Source organism: Sebastes fasciatus, chromosome 23, assembly GCF_043250625.1.
Source record: "Sebastes fasciatus isolate fSebFas1 chromosome 23, fSebFas1.pri, whole genome shotgun sequence".
In the NCBI taxonomy this organism is placed as follows: Eukaryota; Metazoa; Chordata; class Actinopteri; order Perciformes; family Sebastidae; genus Sebastes; species Sebastes fasciatus.
In genome coordinates this window covers 9,705,368-9,722,357 of record NC_133817.1, presented here as the reverse complement: position 1 = coordinate 9,722,357, position 16,990 = coordinate 9,705,368, and the positions used below count along the sequence as shown (strand labels likewise).

The 16,990-nt window shown below is 39.2% G+C and overlaps 1 protein-coding gene across 1 annotated transcript in view; it reads left to right on the top strand.

The window, feature by feature from the left end:
• The window catches only part of creb3l2 (cAMP responsive element binding protein 3-like 2), a 30,473-nt gene extending 13,782 nt beyond the window's left edge, over nucleotides 1-16,691 (top strand). The window contains exons 2-12 of the mRNA XM_074625867.1: nucleotides 6,819-7,065; nucleotides 7,305-7,537; nucleotides 7,628-7,706; nucleotides 8,033-8,238; nucleotides 9,119-9,265; nucleotides 9,370-9,428; nucleotides 9,835-9,903; nucleotides 12,224-12,323; nucleotides 12,564-12,693; nucleotides 13,399-13,627; nucleotides 14,568-16,691. Coding sequence (XP_074481968.1) covers nucleotides 6,819-7,065; nucleotides 7,305-7,537; nucleotides 7,628-7,706; nucleotides 8,033-8,238; nucleotides 9,119-9,265; nucleotides 9,370-9,428; nucleotides 9,835-9,903; nucleotides 12,224-12,323; nucleotides 12,564-12,693; nucleotides 13,399-13,627; nucleotides 14,568-14,643 — 1,575 coding nt within the window. The 3' untranslated portion in view covers nucleotides 14,644-16,691. The remainder of the gene's footprint in view (nucleotides 1-6,818; nucleotides 7,066-7,304; nucleotides 7,538-7,627; nucleotides 7,707-8,032; nucleotides 8,239-9,118; nucleotides 9,266-9,369; nucleotides 9,429-9,834; nucleotides 9,904-12,223; nucleotides 12,324-12,563; nucleotides 12,694-13,398; nucleotides 13,628-14,567) is intronic.
• Nucleotides 16,692-16,990: the final 299 nt, after the last annotated feature.

Below are 16,990 nucleotides of genomic sequence, written 5' to 3'. Positions count from 1 at the left end.
ACATGTACTTCAGCTGAGTGTTAAAACAGCTTGCACACATTGTTAGCATTCCTGCAGATACTCGCTGCTCTTCGGTTTCCAGCTGCAGGAGTGAAATGCAACTACAGCAGCTGAGCTTCAAATATGCAAATGTTTGTGCTCTTCTTTATCTCTCAAGCGTTTTGGGAATTTTCACCAGAGGGCCAGAATGGTGGGAATCAGCTAAGAAAGAAGAGGAACTGGATTTATCGAGAGTCTTAGACCGGCTGGGAAAACTGAGGTTGAAGAAGAATGAATAACATTTTCCTCTTCAGTGCCAAAATACTGTACCATCGAGCAAAGCATTCAGTTATTTGTATGCTTTGGATATTTTATATCACGGAGTGAAGTGTTTGTATCAAGCCTGAATATAACTCTAGTATCTTTGTTGCCTGTTTTAATCTCAGAGAGGGTTTCCAAGGTAAACACAGTTTTGTTTTACTAGTGAGGCACTCTGTTTGTAGGTGAAACAAGGCAAATCTACTTATATGAATTACGTCACGAGGCGGCTTTACAGACATTTAAACTTTAAAAGTAATTGGAAATTAATCTCAAAGGATTAAATAAAATAAAGTGTGAACATTTATACAAAATGTGAGGCAATACTGAAAGAAAAAAATAAAATAAAGACATAAAATGGATTAAAAGCAACAATAGAAGGCAGCATAAAATAATGAAAACTAATGAATTTATTAATATTAAATAATAAATTTAGTAATGCTTTATATATCAGTTATAAACCATTAATAAGAACAACTTTTGGGTTGCCAGGTTGTTATTTTTTTCCTCCATCAGTGCACTTTCCTCCAGTTTAACCTGTGAAAGAGCTGCAGAGCATCTGGACCAGAGTTCATACAACAAATTAAAATTTAAAACCGCAGACTTTAATAATTGAAAGAAACCTTTATTAATAAGTCATCAACATTTATAATTAAAGATTAACATTTGTTGATAGCTTACAAGAAAGTGAGAAGCTCATGAGCCTCTATAATGACTTATTAAAAGTCTGACACTATGAGTTAGTTGTGAGCTACAACTTGAGCCCCGTACTTGTAGCCTCGATTTGTTAACATTTTGTCAAATTAGCATCATTAAAAGTATGCCGAATTACCTATTACCTCCTCATGTTTGCATTGCGCCCATTGATGTACAGACAAGTATCACTGGATTACTTTTATACTTAAGAAAACGTAAAAACGTGATGTTTCTCAGGCAAGTTCTGCAGCTATAAGGAGCCTTTTGTTTCCTATGAAGTGGATTCATGGACGTTTATTTGTGACTTTGGACTCACCTTTTCTCATGAATGGTTTATAATGATCTATAAAGCAAGTAGTAAATTATTTATTAACCCTTAACAAAGCCATTAGTTACAGATTATGAACATATTAGTGACTTATTAGATAGCGGAAACCAAACTTAATATAAAAAAAGATCTTTCTTTCACAGGAATGAATGAACAACAGACAGATAGACGGTCCGATATCTCTTCAGACTTTAATACTGGTTATCTGGTTATGATGGGACACGTGTTGGTCATGTGTGATAGTCTTCAACCTGGATCCGAACCAAACAAATGAGTCATTCAGTTTATCTTGACATAAATTCATGCACGTGTGTGTTTTTTAAAGTTGTATCATCAGCAAATGTACACCCAGATGAGTCCAGGGCAAAGGTACACACACACACTAATACACACACTGGAGGCGGATGACCCTTGGGCCTGTGTGGGTTCGTGTGTGTGAGCGTCAGTTTGTACTCTTTCACATCTGGTTTTCGCTTTCCAGGAGAGGACTTCCCTCCTCCTTTTACCTTCGAAGTTTAAACCTGTGGCCATTACGGGTTAAAACAGACATTTATCTGATGGAATAATTACAGACCTGAGAGGACATTCCTTCAACCTCTCTCCCACTCCCACAACGTTAATTTAACTGCTACCTAGTGACCTATACAGCTGTCGAGGCTTTTATTGTGAAGGCTTATCACTCAACACTCTAGGAAACAGCACTAATGGTCCACCACTTTGATTCAGACTGAAATATCTCCGCAACTATTGGATGGATCACAATGAAATTTTGTGCAGATATTGGTGATCCCTAGAGGATGCACCCTACTGACTTTGGTGATCCTCTGACTTTTCCTGTAACGCCCAGGCGGCAAGCTCCGGATCTGAAAAGTATAGCCAATGCTGAAGTGCCTTAAACTTGCATTCTTTCTAACGGCCAGCAGGGGGCGACTCCTCTGGCTGCAAAAAGAAGTCTGATTTTATAGAAGTCTATGAGCTGGATGGGTCCAACAAACACGGGTCTTTCAACCAGGAGGCCGGTGTTTTGTAAGTTACGTTTGTATCTTTTAGTGCCGTTTGTGACGTGTTTTCTTTCCTGATGTTACGTTGTTTCCGTACGTATTTTACTTAGTTTACGTACTTATTCCAAGGCCAACCATGATGTTTTTCCTAAACCTTACTAAGGCTACATCCACACTAATATGTTTTCATTTTAAAACGAATCTGGGAAGGACACGTCGTGATGAGCGAACGTGGGTGTCTGCATCATCGTTTTTAGAGGCCTCCGTTTCTGTCCGTCCAGACTAAAACGCAACCTCGGAGTTTTAAAACTAAAACGGGGGCGTTTTCAAACATCTTTGTTATTGGGGCTCAAAAACACCAGAGTAGTCTGGAAGCCAGGCATAAATGTAGCAAAAGTTATGCGTTTTAAAAGGAAAACGCATTATTTTGGATGTAGCCTGAGGGGTTTCGTTGCCCCCTGCTGGTAGGCTACTGCACCTTCATACACGCATTTAATATTCACGCCTCGGCGAGACACTGACACGCTATCCTCTGGTGGACAGGCGGGTTTATTACACGCTACACACACACACACCTCTGCCTCTTGTTGTTTAACTTTTGTGACCCAGTTTGGCGTCTTCCCTTCATCAGTCTTTCTCTGATTTAATTAAGATCAGACAGATTAAAAGTTTGGCAAAGCGTCTCTTTTTGGATGACTCAGGATTTCTGTGCACAACACCAGAACTGGAGAGATAATCGCTCAGCATATCCTCCTCCGTCTTCATTAAAAGATTACAATCTGCGATTTCAGCGACATTCTCCGCTCTGTTTCGATGTGTTCTTCAGAAATATGTGAGAATAGCCTCTTTGTTATCACCACCGCTTCTGATTCTTGCCCTAGTTTTCCAGTTTAAACTCCCAGTTATCCCATTTAGGCTTCAGGTTCCGTTCCCCAGCTGGAGAGTGTCGAGTTACAGTCAACCCCAAATAACACCTCACTGTTGGGCTGCAGAGACAAAGAGCTTTCTGTTGTGTGTGATGAGTTACACCCGACCAGCGACCGGTCGACTGGCCCGCATCACATTTTCTTCTGTCAACCACAACCACACACTCCCACTGCAGAAATGACAGGGAGCGTATACAAATGCTCACTATATGCATCTTTGGTGTGGTTCTGCAGAGTTGGACCTCTCCCATTTCCTTTTCTTAAACAAAATCCTTTCTGTGTAAAAGTCTGACACTGTGGGCTACAACTTGAGCCCCGCTTTTGTCTGTATTTGTTAAACGTTTGTCAAATTAGCATCATTAAAAGTCTGCCGAATTATCAATTAGCAGCTCCTGTTTACACTCTACTCATGGATGTAAAGACAAGTATCACTGGATTACTTTGATACTGAAGAAAACTTAAAAACGTGATGTTTCTCAGGCAAGTTCTGCAGTGTTTTGTTTCCTAGAATTTCCAAGTTGTTTTATGGATGTTTATCTGCGATTGACTCAGAAAACAAGTATGATTTTTGACGCAAATTGCATCAGTTGGGATTTAAAGTAATTTAATTGCCTCCAGGAGCTTCTGGCAAAACTACAGCGTGACGTCAAATGTCACACAAACCCACAAAATATGGCTTCGTTTATTTTAAAGAAGGGTTTTCTGTGTAATTACTCCTCCCTTAAAAACTACACCCTCTTTCTCCTTTACAAACATGATGTTTTCTCCTCTTTCTGGGCTGAAACCTAATCAATCTCATTTTGTTTACTTCTTCTTAGGCCCGATAGAGACTGTAGCAAAAGAAAAACATGCTTTTTATAATTATGATACTGGAGAAATCAGAATAAATACAAATACTTTTGACACAAACTTCATGATCACAAACAAAATGTTGCCTAAAACATGGTATATAAAGCTTTTCAGGACGATATCTTGCATGTTTAGCCATTAAGTGCATATTTAAGACCCCATTTGCGGGATTGAATTTCAATCTGGCAACACAGGAGGAAAACCAGATCTCTACAACGTAAGTTAAGATTGTTTAGCTTCTAGATAAGCAAGTTATAACATATGATTCAGGGCCATATTTATACAAAAATGTCCTTAATTTTAGATATTTTCCAACCATTTTCTCCAAAATGCTGACTTTAAATAGAGTTAACTTTATATATTTAACATTTTTCCTGCGTATCAAAGAGCAGCAACTGGTATTTTATTCATTTGCGTTGACGTTATAATCACTATCATCATCACAGCTGTCAGTGTCTGAAGAGGTTTAATAATACAAGCAGTAGTTTGACGTATATAGATGGCTCTCCGTAACCGTGGAGATGTGGTTACCAGGAGACGCTGGAGGGGGAGGTAAAGCGTAGTAAACTGCTGTAAATGTCTGCCTATGATGTTTTGGCACGTGCACATTTCACACATTCATATCTGAGCTGAAAGATTAACGGAGGATAAATGAGTAAATATTTGTCTTCGCTCCTTTTGAGTTGATTCACGGTACACGCACACACACACACACACACACACACACACACACACACACACACACTCAGAGGCCTGAAACCGGCCTTATAGGGCAGCATATGGTGTCAGGAGTGTGCTGTGTGTTTATAGAGTTAAGAGGTCATTTCACTTTGTGTGTGTGTGTGTGTGTGTGTGTGTGTGTGTGTGTAATTGAAGCCACATGTTTGGCGTTGGGTCGTCCTCCCTCCTCCTGTTTCCTCCATCTTGATTTCACTCTCTCTCTTTCTCCGTTCATCGTTACGTCTCTTCGTCTTTTGTCTGATGTTAAGTAACTGTGTGTGAACTAGAAGTGACTGTAGATTGCCTTTCGTCTCCTTCCCTTCCTTTCCTTTCTTTTCCTTCCTTTCCTGTCATTTTCATCCTTTCTTCTCCTTCCCTTTCCTTTCCTTCCCTTTCTTCCTTTCCTCTCCTCTCCTTTCCTTTCTTCCTGTCCTTCCTCTTATTTCCACCCTTTCCTTTCTTCTTTTCCTTCCTGTCCTCATTTCCATCCTTTCTTCTCCTTTCCTTTACTTTTATTTCATATCCGTTCCTTCTTTCGTTTCTTTCCTTTCCTTCCCTTCCTTTTCTTTTCTTTCATGCCTTTCCTTCCTTTCCCCCATTGCCATCCTTTCTTCTCCTCTCCTTTACTTCCTTCCTTTCTTTCCTTTTCTTTTATTTCATTTCATTCCTTTCCTTTCACTGCTTTCCTTTCCTTCTTTTGCTTTCATGCCTTTCCTTCCCCTCATTTCCATCCTTTCCTCTCCTTTACTTTCTTTCAATTCCTTTTCTTTTATTTCATTATATTTCCTTCCATCATTTCTTTCTTTTCTTTTTCGTTTTGTTTCTTTCCTTCCATCATTCCTTTCCTTCTCTTCTCTTTTCTTTTCTGAGTCATCAGCTTTGAATGTCACAGTTTCATGTGTGTTTAATTTAAATTGTTTATTCTCCTCTGATTGGCTGAGCCCAGTCTGCTCCCATACGACCAACACTTCACTGGATGTGTTCAGCGTTTTATTTTTATTATTCTGCCCGGCAACAGAATCTGAGCAGTCGAAGTTACATCAGAACTATTTCCACTCTGTTCTCCTCAGACGATGAGTTTGAGTGAGGACAGGAGGCCTCCTCTTGTAGTTGTTATGTGAATGTCACACATTTGCATTATAAAACTGTGCTGTTCCGATGATTAATTAACTCTTACTCATATTAGACTGAGAGCATCGTTCACGTATTCCTTATAGAAAGGAACTTTTCTTAGAATAAAGTGTAATTTTCTCAATACCAGCACAAAACAATCTGTCTTTTTTCAAAATACTGAATGTATAAGGAAGGTTTTCTTTAATTACAGCATCTCCATTGTGAGGATTTGTTGCTTTCTCTGTTTTATATCAAGGTAAACTGAATATTTTTGGGGTTTTGGACTGTTAGTCGGACAAAACAAGACATTTGTCACTTTATACTTACACTTTGTAGACGACAATCAAGAAAAAGGTCTGCAGACAAGTTGATAATGTCAATACTTTGGCAGATTTTTGATGATTTGCTGTCTGCTCAGCAGTAATTCAAGGTCTCTTCCAGCTTCATGTTCACACAGGAGACGAATGTCCGTCTGTTATCAACACATCACCTGCAGGATGTTTTGTTTCTGGTCGTCACAACACCTGAACGCTCACCTTGCTGAGAGATGGAAGAAACAGATAGAGAAAGAGGAATGTAGTGAAGGAGGAGGATGGGGGGATGAGAGAGGAGATGAAGAGGAGGGTCTGTTAACTTCTTCATGTGTGTTTTGTAAAAGTGTCGCCACACTGAGAGAAAGAGAAGCAGTGAAAGACATTTTCACAGGTGTTTAACTGGCTGCTTTAGTGTTCCCTGAGGGGGAAAACTTGAAAGAAAGGTGGCAGTAAAAGACACAGCAGTCTGTAATTACAGACAGACTCGAACTTTATATAATTATCTGTCTGTCTCTGCTCAAATTGATAATTTATGTTTGCATTAAATAAGATATTTTTTCCTTCCTTTGTGCAGCACTTCTCCGAGCTCCTCGACGACCTCTCCCAGGATGCTTTGCTGGGCCAGCTGCTCAGCGACCCCTTCCTGTCCGGGGTGCGAGGCGGAGGAGTGGAGGCCATGGAGATGGAGGACGGCAGCGACCTGTCCCCGTCCTCCCCTCTCCCGCCGCACATCACCGCCGAGCACAGCTACTCGCTCTGCGGCGACAGCCGGCCGCAGTCGCCGCTGTCGCACCTGACCGGAGAGCACGGCAGCGACGCAGGTCAGACACACATTATCATATCATTATTATTAATATCTTAAGATATACTTAATACGGTAGATTTATACGTGTAAAAAATTACAAACAGTCCCTTTAAGAGGGAAATATTGTACTTTTTACTCCTCTACTTTATCTCACATATATATTTACAAGTTACCTTTTGGGTTGTCAATCAATTAACAAATAAGAGTCCATTAAACATCTTAGAAACACTAACAGGAGTCTGTGTTGTGCAACAGAGTCTGATGGGGATTCAGCTGATTGGCCCATGGAGCAGGAGGACACCATCGACATCCTCCTGTGTGAGACTCCCTCCCTCCTCCCCACCCTCTCCCTCTCTCTGGTCTCCAGCGACGGGCACAAGGCGCCCGAGGGCCCCCCCGCTGTGGCCCCTGCTGCTGCTGCCGTCACCGCCGCCGCCGCCCCGGTTCAGACCACCGTCAGCAGCCCCAACCAGGGCAAAGGCTTCAAGGTGAGAGCTCAGGGGGATGAGCAGGATGATATTTCTGGTGATCTTTCTTTACAGTTTGTAACCCTGTCATCACTCTGTCTCTGTTACCAGATAAAAGAGGAGAACATCATCCCCCAGATTAAACTGGAGCCTCACGAAGTGGACCAGTTTCTCAATCTGTCCTCCAAAGGTGTGTTTCCTCTCACTGTTGTTGTTGTTGTTGTTATCTGATGCTACAATGACCCCTGCTGGCCATTTGTTGTTATCTCATGATGCCCTCAACCTGCACAAATGGAGATACAATACAGTAGTTTATTGACTTTAAAGGGTGTTTTAAAGTGGGGTTGTATGAGGTATTTATCAATAGTCAGTGTATTACCTACAGTAGATGATGGTTAATCAGGATTTTCCTCAAAAGAGGAAACTTGCTCATCAATCACTTCATATTTCATCCTGAAATACTCTAAAGATAAGTTTTTATCTTTAAAATAGTTCATCATAACCGTCATGTTTCAGGTCTGGAGTCGCTGCAGATGCCTCCCACTCCTCCCAGCTCCCACGGCAGCGACTCTGAGGGCAGCCAGAGCCCCGTCCACGCTCCGCCGGGCCTCTCCTGCCCCACCTCCCCCACCAGCCCTCCTCTATCCTCCCAGGCCAGCCTGAAGGTGTCTCCTCGCGCTGCCTCCTCCCTGTCCAACTCCCCTCTGCTCACCGCTGCTCACGTAAGTAACATCTGATATCTTCCATTTGTTCAATTTTGAGTGATGTCACGCACAACATCTCACATTTTATTCTAGTGGCCAGACAATAATATGCCCACGGGATGAGAGTAGTCCACCTATTTCTAATAAAAGGCACATTTTATTCTAAGAAATTCTTCTAAAAGTTTATTTTTCTTTGTAGCAGTGCAGCAATCAGCCTTATAATGTCTTTGTTTGTGAAAAAAAAGAAGGAATACCACGCTTGGACTGTATCTTTTTTAAGTATAATAAGGTAATAACACTAATTGGAGGTTTTATCTACAAGTTTTTTGTTAGAAAATGTTAAAAGAAACATAGAAATCCAGCTTCATGTACCACACACCCATGGAGATATATGTCAGTATGTTATCAGCATAAGGATATTTCCCATAAATCCCCAAAACGATGTACTGATTCCATACACTCCTGGGCTTTCAAGTAGCTACAATTATGGATCAGATGTTAATAAATGTCACAAGTTCTTATGACATGAACTTGTGTGTCATTTGATCCATGATCCAGAGCTGTCATACATACAAAATACTAAGTTTTCCCAACATTTTGACTTTCTTGTGGACATATTTTCTGTTTTATTTTTATCATAAAAATACTGCAGTCTCCCCTTGAGTTTACATTTTTGTAACTTGATACTCTGGGCATCAGATACTGCATTATTAATATAAAGACGTCTATTTATTTGGAGCAAAGAAAGAGACATTTGCATTCACCAAATGACTGCTAATAATGAACTTTATTTCAGTATTATAATCCTTTGTCTTGCCCCGTTAATATCTGTCTTCAACAAACATTTTTTGGGTCATAATGATTTAATTTGACTCTTTTATTTTGTGTGTGTGTGTAGAAGCTGCAGGGGTCGGGCCCGTTGATGCTGACGGAGGAAGAGCGTCGTACGCTGGTGGCCGAAGGTTACCCCGTCCCCACCAAACTGCCGCTCACCAAATCCGAGGAGAAGGCGCTGAAGAAGATCCGCAGGAAGATCAAAAATAAGGTACAAATATACGGAGGCCCCCTCTGGGTTTTAACGCCTCTCTACAAGAACAAATCGATAAACGTATGAGCTTCTTTCTCTAAATGTACTCCTCTCTGTTTTAGATTTCGGCTCAAGAGAGTCGCAGGAAGAAGAAAGAGTACATGGACGCTCTGGAGAAGAAGTAAGTCCTCCTCTTCTTCTTCATTCTTCATCATAGCAGAGAGACTGGGATAAAAAATCACTCTGCAAAAGTACATTTAAATTACATCACATTCTGAGCTTCATTGAACACGTGAAATAATCCTGTAGTTTAAACTATTTACAGTATTTCTTATATTATGAGCTAACCTTGAACTAAAGATATTATTGTAAAACTGTGCTTTATGAGTGTGTGCAGAGTAAAAACTAAATAAACTCTACAAAACAGCAACTACAAATAATGTAGGAAACAAAAATCTGGAATATGTGCAGCATAAATAAAGCAGAGATAATCTGGTAATCATCTAGATCAGCAAAATGGATAAATGAAGAAATGTTCTGCATTGATGTTCAGTCACTGACCGTGCAGTATTGCTGTCTGCCCACAGGGTGGAGACCTGCTCCAACGAAAACAACGAGCTGCGCAGGAAAGTGGAAACTCTGGAGTGCACTAACAAGTAAGAACATCACAGTCTCATATTCACACACTCACTGCACAAACAAGTGTTTGACCTTATGTACTGTAATGGCAATTTTCATCTCTGCAGTTTAACACTGTACCTTTAGATAATCTCAGGGCCTCACATGTTCAACTTCGTCACCATAGGACAGTGACCTGACATTTTAGTTCTCTGTAACTGCAAACAACAGATTGCTGAAATACTTGTTATGTCTTGTGATGCTCTGTTGTCTGCTGTGTGCTGACGCATCATTACACTTTCTATCCTTCTCTTCTTTTCTTCTTTGCACTTATCTTCGTGTTATGCTTTAAATGTATAAATACTGACTACTCTTTGTATTCGGGGCTCACTTGCCACAGTCCACAACAGGTGGCTGTGCTCGTGAGTCCATCTGCAGTCCATCTGCAGATGCTTTAGTTATTAATGTATGCCTTTTTATTAAATTCACTGAAAGACAAGTTGTTACGTTGGTTTGTGTCTTGTTTTAACAGAAACTGCCACCACAGTACAGTAAAGGTCCTCACAGGTCCTGGAAGGTGTATTTTTATACACATTTAATTAAAGTCATTCTCATTTTGGAGTAAGAAAGGTTCAGGTCACATTGCAAAAGTCTAACAAAAAGATTATTTAATAGCTAGAACATCTATATTTTGCTGTCCATCAACTTCTGTTATGAACGTTGTCGTCACTACGGCGTTGCATTGTGGGATAGTTATGCCACCGTCGTGTCCAGCGTTTGCATACTGTAATATTTCACCTGAAATAGTATGCAATTCATGTACTTTTGGTTTCATACTAAGTTTTCGGACATACTAAACAACCCACATACTTATTTTAGTGTACTTTTTCTAGTGGTAATTTCTCTTTTACTTCTCGATTCACCACCTGAATCAACACGTATAAGAGAGCTTGTAGAGTTTTTCTGAAAAGACGTGGACTCTTTATAGATTATGTCAGTGGTGACAGAGATGAGCGAGCTGCAGGAGAGCTGACAGGTTTGAATCCTGTCAGTCACAACGATTAAACGATGGTGACAATCAGAACACCAGGAAATTAAAGAGGAGATGATGATTCAGACCTGAACACATCTCTCTCTCTCTCTCTCTCTCTCTCTCTGGATATAAGTCTGTGTTGACGCGTCCTCTGGGATTTCACTTTTATATCCACCCTTTTATTTTACACTCCTTTAAAGGTATTTGTTTTTATTACACACAGCGCAGCAGAGAGGAGGGATGTATCGGGGAAACACAGACTGAATGTTATTACTGAGTCAAAAGCTCCCTGTAGATCTGCTCATAGGCAATTTAGCCTCCATGAATAATCATGAGGCTATTTTAATGTAAAAATGCTCAAGCTGCTTCAATTTAGACGGTGTTGTTTGCTCTCGTTATGCATGGATGAACTGTGTGTGTGTCTGTGTGTGTGTGTTTACTGGAACAGCTGTTTAGGGTCTTGTTTTCCACTCAGTGGTTAAAGTGGACTTTACCGTCACTGTCTGAAAGTTAAATGAACCAGTTGCATTTCTCTGTGTGTGTGTGTGTGTGTGTGTGTGTGTGTGTGTGTGTGTGTGTGTGTGTTGCTGATGCACCTGGATAGTGTGCACGTCTTGTTGAGCTGTCGTTTTAATGAAGCGAACAACAGAACAAATCCTCTGACTAATGCTGAATAAGAGACGTTAACACTGAACAAATGTGTTCCTGCTCATACACGTCATTTAATTTACATAATAACAGTGGCGGAAGAAGTATTCAGACCTTTTTTCTTTTTTAATAGGGTCTTTTTTTTTCATTTTTTGCCATTTCAAACGCCTATATATCGCCTATATGACGGCCCTGTTGAAAACAATCCCAGTGTTATTGCATATTTACTTGCTTTGCTGATTGTTGTGTGTTCTTATGTTGATTATTGCCTTGTTAATAACAAAAACAATAATATAATTTAAAGAAAATAATAATAATGCTTTGACAAATGACAAAATTGAGAAATCATTTTCATCAAAATCGTGGTCAGTTCTTCTACATTTGAAGTTGTTGTGGACTTCTGTACTTGTAAAAATGCTAAAATAATTGAGGAATTGTTTTTCTTCCACATTATTATAGTATTATAGTGCTGTGTGTAGTGCTTCTGTAAAGAAATAAAGAAATAATAATAAAAAAATCTACTTAAACTTGGAAGGAACAAATTTCACCGTCTTCTGTTTTCATGTTATTTCATTCCTCGCTCATGAACGTCTGTAGAGTCCATCAGCTGTATGTTACATGTATGTGGTATATGAGTGTGTGTCTAACCTGTCTGTGTGTTTGTGTTTCCTCCCCAGGTCTCTGCTCCAGCAGCTGCAGTCTCTGCAGGCGTTGGTGGCCGGCAAAGTATCCAAAAACTGCAGGATGGCAGGAACCCAGACCTCATCATGCCTAATGGTACTACTGTGTGTGTGTGTGTGTGCGTGTGTGTTTGTGTGTGTACGTGCGTGCATGTTTGCGTGCCAACAGGAGATTGGGGTGATGAAACATTGATTAAAATATTGAATTGGAAACATCTGCTTCCATCATTCATTACCTGCTGCTTAGCATTGATTCATAATTTATTTACCCTCTCTCCCGTCTCTATCCCTCTTTCTCTCTCTCTTTCTCTCTCTCTCTCTCTCTCTGTCTCTGTAGGTGGTCGTGTTGTGTTTCGCTCTGTTTTTGGGGAGTTTCTACCCCAGCAGTTTGACTCCGTGCTCCACCATCACTGAAACTGGCCTCACATCCAAACAGCTGGCAGTCAAAGAGTCCTACACAACCACAGGTAGCTACACTCACACATACGGTGATATTACTGATTGTTTTGGTTGTTTTTAAAGGGACAGTGTGTAGGATTTAGGGGGATCTATTGGCAGAAATGGAATATACTATTCATAACTACGTTTTCTTTAGTGTATAATCACCTGAAACTAAGAATCGTTGTGTTTCCGTTAGCTTAGAAGGAGCCCTTCATATCTACATATTATTATTTATATCTACATATTGTACAGTTTCCAGCTGAACTGACCTTTCCTGCTGTTTCTGTTGTAATGAATCATTAGTTTACTGACTATAAAACTGTGGAGGTCCATTATAACATCTCCAATAATCAGATTCCACCTACAGCGCTGCAATAATAGCTACAGAGCAACTGATTAGAGGAGTTGACCTTTCACTACATCCTCTCTACTACCTCCCACACACACACACTTTTATAATAGAGACCAGATATAATTTACTTAACAATCGAATCCAGTTTCCTGTCCCGTCCGGCCCACACAAACGCACAAAAGGCAGACAATAACACAACAAGTGTGTGTGGCGATAGTGTGTATTTATGTGTGAGAGTGTGCACGACTGGGTGTGTTCAGTCTGAAAAGGTTTAAAAAAACGTTATCATCCTGTTTAAGAGTGGCAGTTTTTATCCTAAAAAAAAAGTGATAAATTAAAATTAAAAAAGTAAATAAAAATGTATTTTTTTCTCTTTTAGTGAAGTCGAGGAATCTGTTATCGACCTTCGAAGAGGAGCAGCCACACCTCCTCGGTCTGGGCGGGGAATATCCCGACCAATGGGAGGACACGTCGGCCGTCGTCATGGCAGCGTGGCGTCGCTCAGAGCAACAGAAAGTGGCCGTGGAGCCCATCATGGTGGAAACACACCCACCTTTCAGAAATACAAGCAACGATACGTCAAAAAACCTGCTGCTGGACCTGCACAGGTAAAACTTTACAGTTATATCATTAAATGAGTTGAATTCTGTTCAATAGGATTAATAATCATATTATAGTATCGATACAGAAAACAAGACTTAGTTTTGAGTGGTAAGGATAGTTTTTAGGTATCGATCCTTCCACCTCTAAACTCTAAAAAGTAGTTCCCAAACTTTTTTGCCTGTGAGCCATTAAAATGAAGTTATGTGCACTTGTGACCCTTCGCCATGAGTTTTATATGTCTAAATATTTCTTAAGTTGAATAAAGTTTCAAGGGCTGAAAAGTTAAAATTGCACAGGAAGATTTGAGAAACAAAATACTAATCTTGTGACCCCTTGATTTATACAACCCCTTTATATGTCCTATATATTGTACTTTATACTCCACTACATTTATTTATTTATTTATTATTTTATCCTGCTTATTACACGGCTACTTACTTAAGAAATCAATAATTTGACACAAAAATGATCCTCCAGAGTCCGACATCAGAACTGCGCCCATAGCAACGGTCTGTTATACATAGCAACGGTCTGTTATACATAGCAACAGTCTGCTATATAGAAATAACAGACTGCAGAACGTCGTGATTGACCAATCAGAATCGAGTATTCAACAAAGCCATGTAATAAACTTAAACAAAGTAATCATGTGATTTTTCCAGAGCGTCACTGCATTACAGGAAAATCCAAAAGAATTTAAGAGCAGTATATAAGCTGAACGCACGCAATATCATCCAAGGGGTTTTTTATAGCCTTAATTAAGATCAATGGACCAAAAGGAATTTCTTTAGCCCACAAATTTAATTATCCAATCATTATAATGACTCTAACATTTAATGATATAAATTTCATTATATGATACTCACACACAAACAATTTGTGGACAATATGTTTTTGTTTTGTATCTTGGTAAGAGCGCTCTGACCGCTGATCTGCATCCCTCAGGTCTCTGGAGCAGAGGACGAATGAAGGCAGCAGTAAAGTGATAGAGCTGGACCGAACGGTCAACGAAACCTCCTGAGGTTCATGTCAACATCCCCCTAAACCCCATCATGACCTTTGACCTTCAACCCCTGTAGAGCATGGTTCAGTGTCCTGGAGCCTCATACAGTAGTTCCCACTGCTGATTGTTCCATCTCTGCTTAATCAGATACACTGTGATAGTAGTAATAATAATAATAATAATAATATTATAATAAAGAGGCACTGGTTGCCTTAATTTCTGAAGTAAAGTTGCACTGAATAGTTTTTACATGAGTCACAATATCAGCTGTATCTGGCTTGAATCACATTGAGATAAATTCAAATAGACGTAGTGAATAATGCATTTATTCCAGTGGAAAGTATATTAAAAATACTGTATGACATGTGAGGCTTTTTACAGGACACTGACGGAGAACCTTTGTATTTATAGTTTTTGTTTTTCATAAAATTATTGTAGTTCTTTTAATATTAAATGTTTTTATTCCATTCCAGTGAGGCATACATCCCATTTTGATACTTGTTTATGTTCATATTGTATTTTGTTTATTATTTTATTGTACTCTTTTATATATTGTTTTATATTTTCTTCAGCTGACTTGACATTTCAACCATTGAGGGCTTAACTCGGGGTTCCTGCGCTCATTTTTTATTTGTTGTTAAAAAAGTTAAACATCATATTTGGGATGTTTTTACGATGTGCTGATCAATCTGCAGCATATTCTCACAATGAATACTGACTGCAGTTTTAAAATCCAGTTAAATAAAAAGCCAAAAAGTGGACCATTTTCCACGAATGTTCATATTTGACGTGTCGGGACCCTGTTAGCTATGCGTCAGACATTTTGACTTAGTTCTGTCTGTATGATGAGTGCAAGTCAAGAGTCAAAAGCATCTTATGGGACGACATTTTGTCAGGTTGCTAGCAGCAAACTACACTTCAAAATATATATTTATGCATCCCATAATGTTGTCTTTCCTTAAAGGAATAGTTTGACATTTTAGGAAATATGCTTATTAGTTTTTTTTGTTAGATGAGAAGATTGATCCAAACTCCCATGTTTGAGATTGGTATCGATCTCTCGTCTAACTCTTGGCAAGACAGCAAATAAGTATATGTCCCAAAATGTTGAACTATTCCTTTAAAAACAAATGTGTGATGGAACCACAGAATGAACTTTCTGCACTAACTGTTTTTGGCCTTTAATCCTGCGATGCTTTTGCCTTAAACACTGTCAGCTCCAAGTGTCTTTATCTGCTCTGATCTCTCAGCATTTGCCAAAAAAACTTTCTTCCCAGAAATGAAAAAAAAAAAAATCTATTTTTGTAAATATAAGTTGTTAATAAATAAGCAAGTCTAACTCTGTCTGGGATCTGTAGTTTATGAACAAATCCATAATTCATTCAGTCTATTTTGGATGCAATGTTGTTGATAAATTATGAACGTAGCTTCACCGTTTGTCCTGACTTTCTGTTGGGTGTAGTCTGTTTAATTATGGCTTTAAAAGTGTTAATTGTCCATTTCCAGTGTATTATAGACTTTTTTTTTTTTTATTTCTGAGCTTTTCTGTGCATCCATGTTGTAAATACAAACGCGCCATTTGTTTAAACTCACTATCCACTGTCAAAATTGAAGATAACGAAGCCCAGATACATAAGAAATGTATTTTACAAACTGAGGATGAATTAAACGGTCAACTGAAACAGATCCCAGTCCACTTTAGAGACTAGAAAACAATATTTGTATATCTTGGTCTCATATTTTAAGCTTTGCAGATCAATCAGTGGCTAGATTGTCAAAGATTTATTGTTAAATCTGTATGTTAGGATGCATTGATGATGCTCCAAGGAAGCCACAACTACATTCCTCGCTGCTGAGTGCAGGAGAGATCATAGGAAACCTCAGATATATTGAGTTTATTTTGACATTTTTATGGAGAATGGAGAAAACTAGCAGCCAGTGGAGATTGTTCTTCCAAATCAGATTACATTTTTTATGTTGCTCCTCCTTGTGTAAAGCCACTTCTGTCTCTTTGCTTTCAACTGAATATAGTATTTTCCTTAGTAAAAGCATATTTTGCAAAAGCACATTGTGATTGTGTGTGGTCTGTTCGTGGTAAATTGTTGACATTAGAGAAGTAAGAAAGAAAAAGAAAACAAGCTGATACTATATATTTTTTGAGCTGGAGATATTGTAAAAACTATATTTGATGATGCCATTTGACTTGCCATGGTATAAGTAGGCCGTATATAATGCTAATACATGTTTTGCTTATAATAAAATATATATTGAAATCACTTTGGTCCTAAAACCAGGAAATGAGTTAGCATTTTAGCACTTCCGGTCTAAAGTATGTGGTTAACACAAGCTTAAGAGATTTTAATGT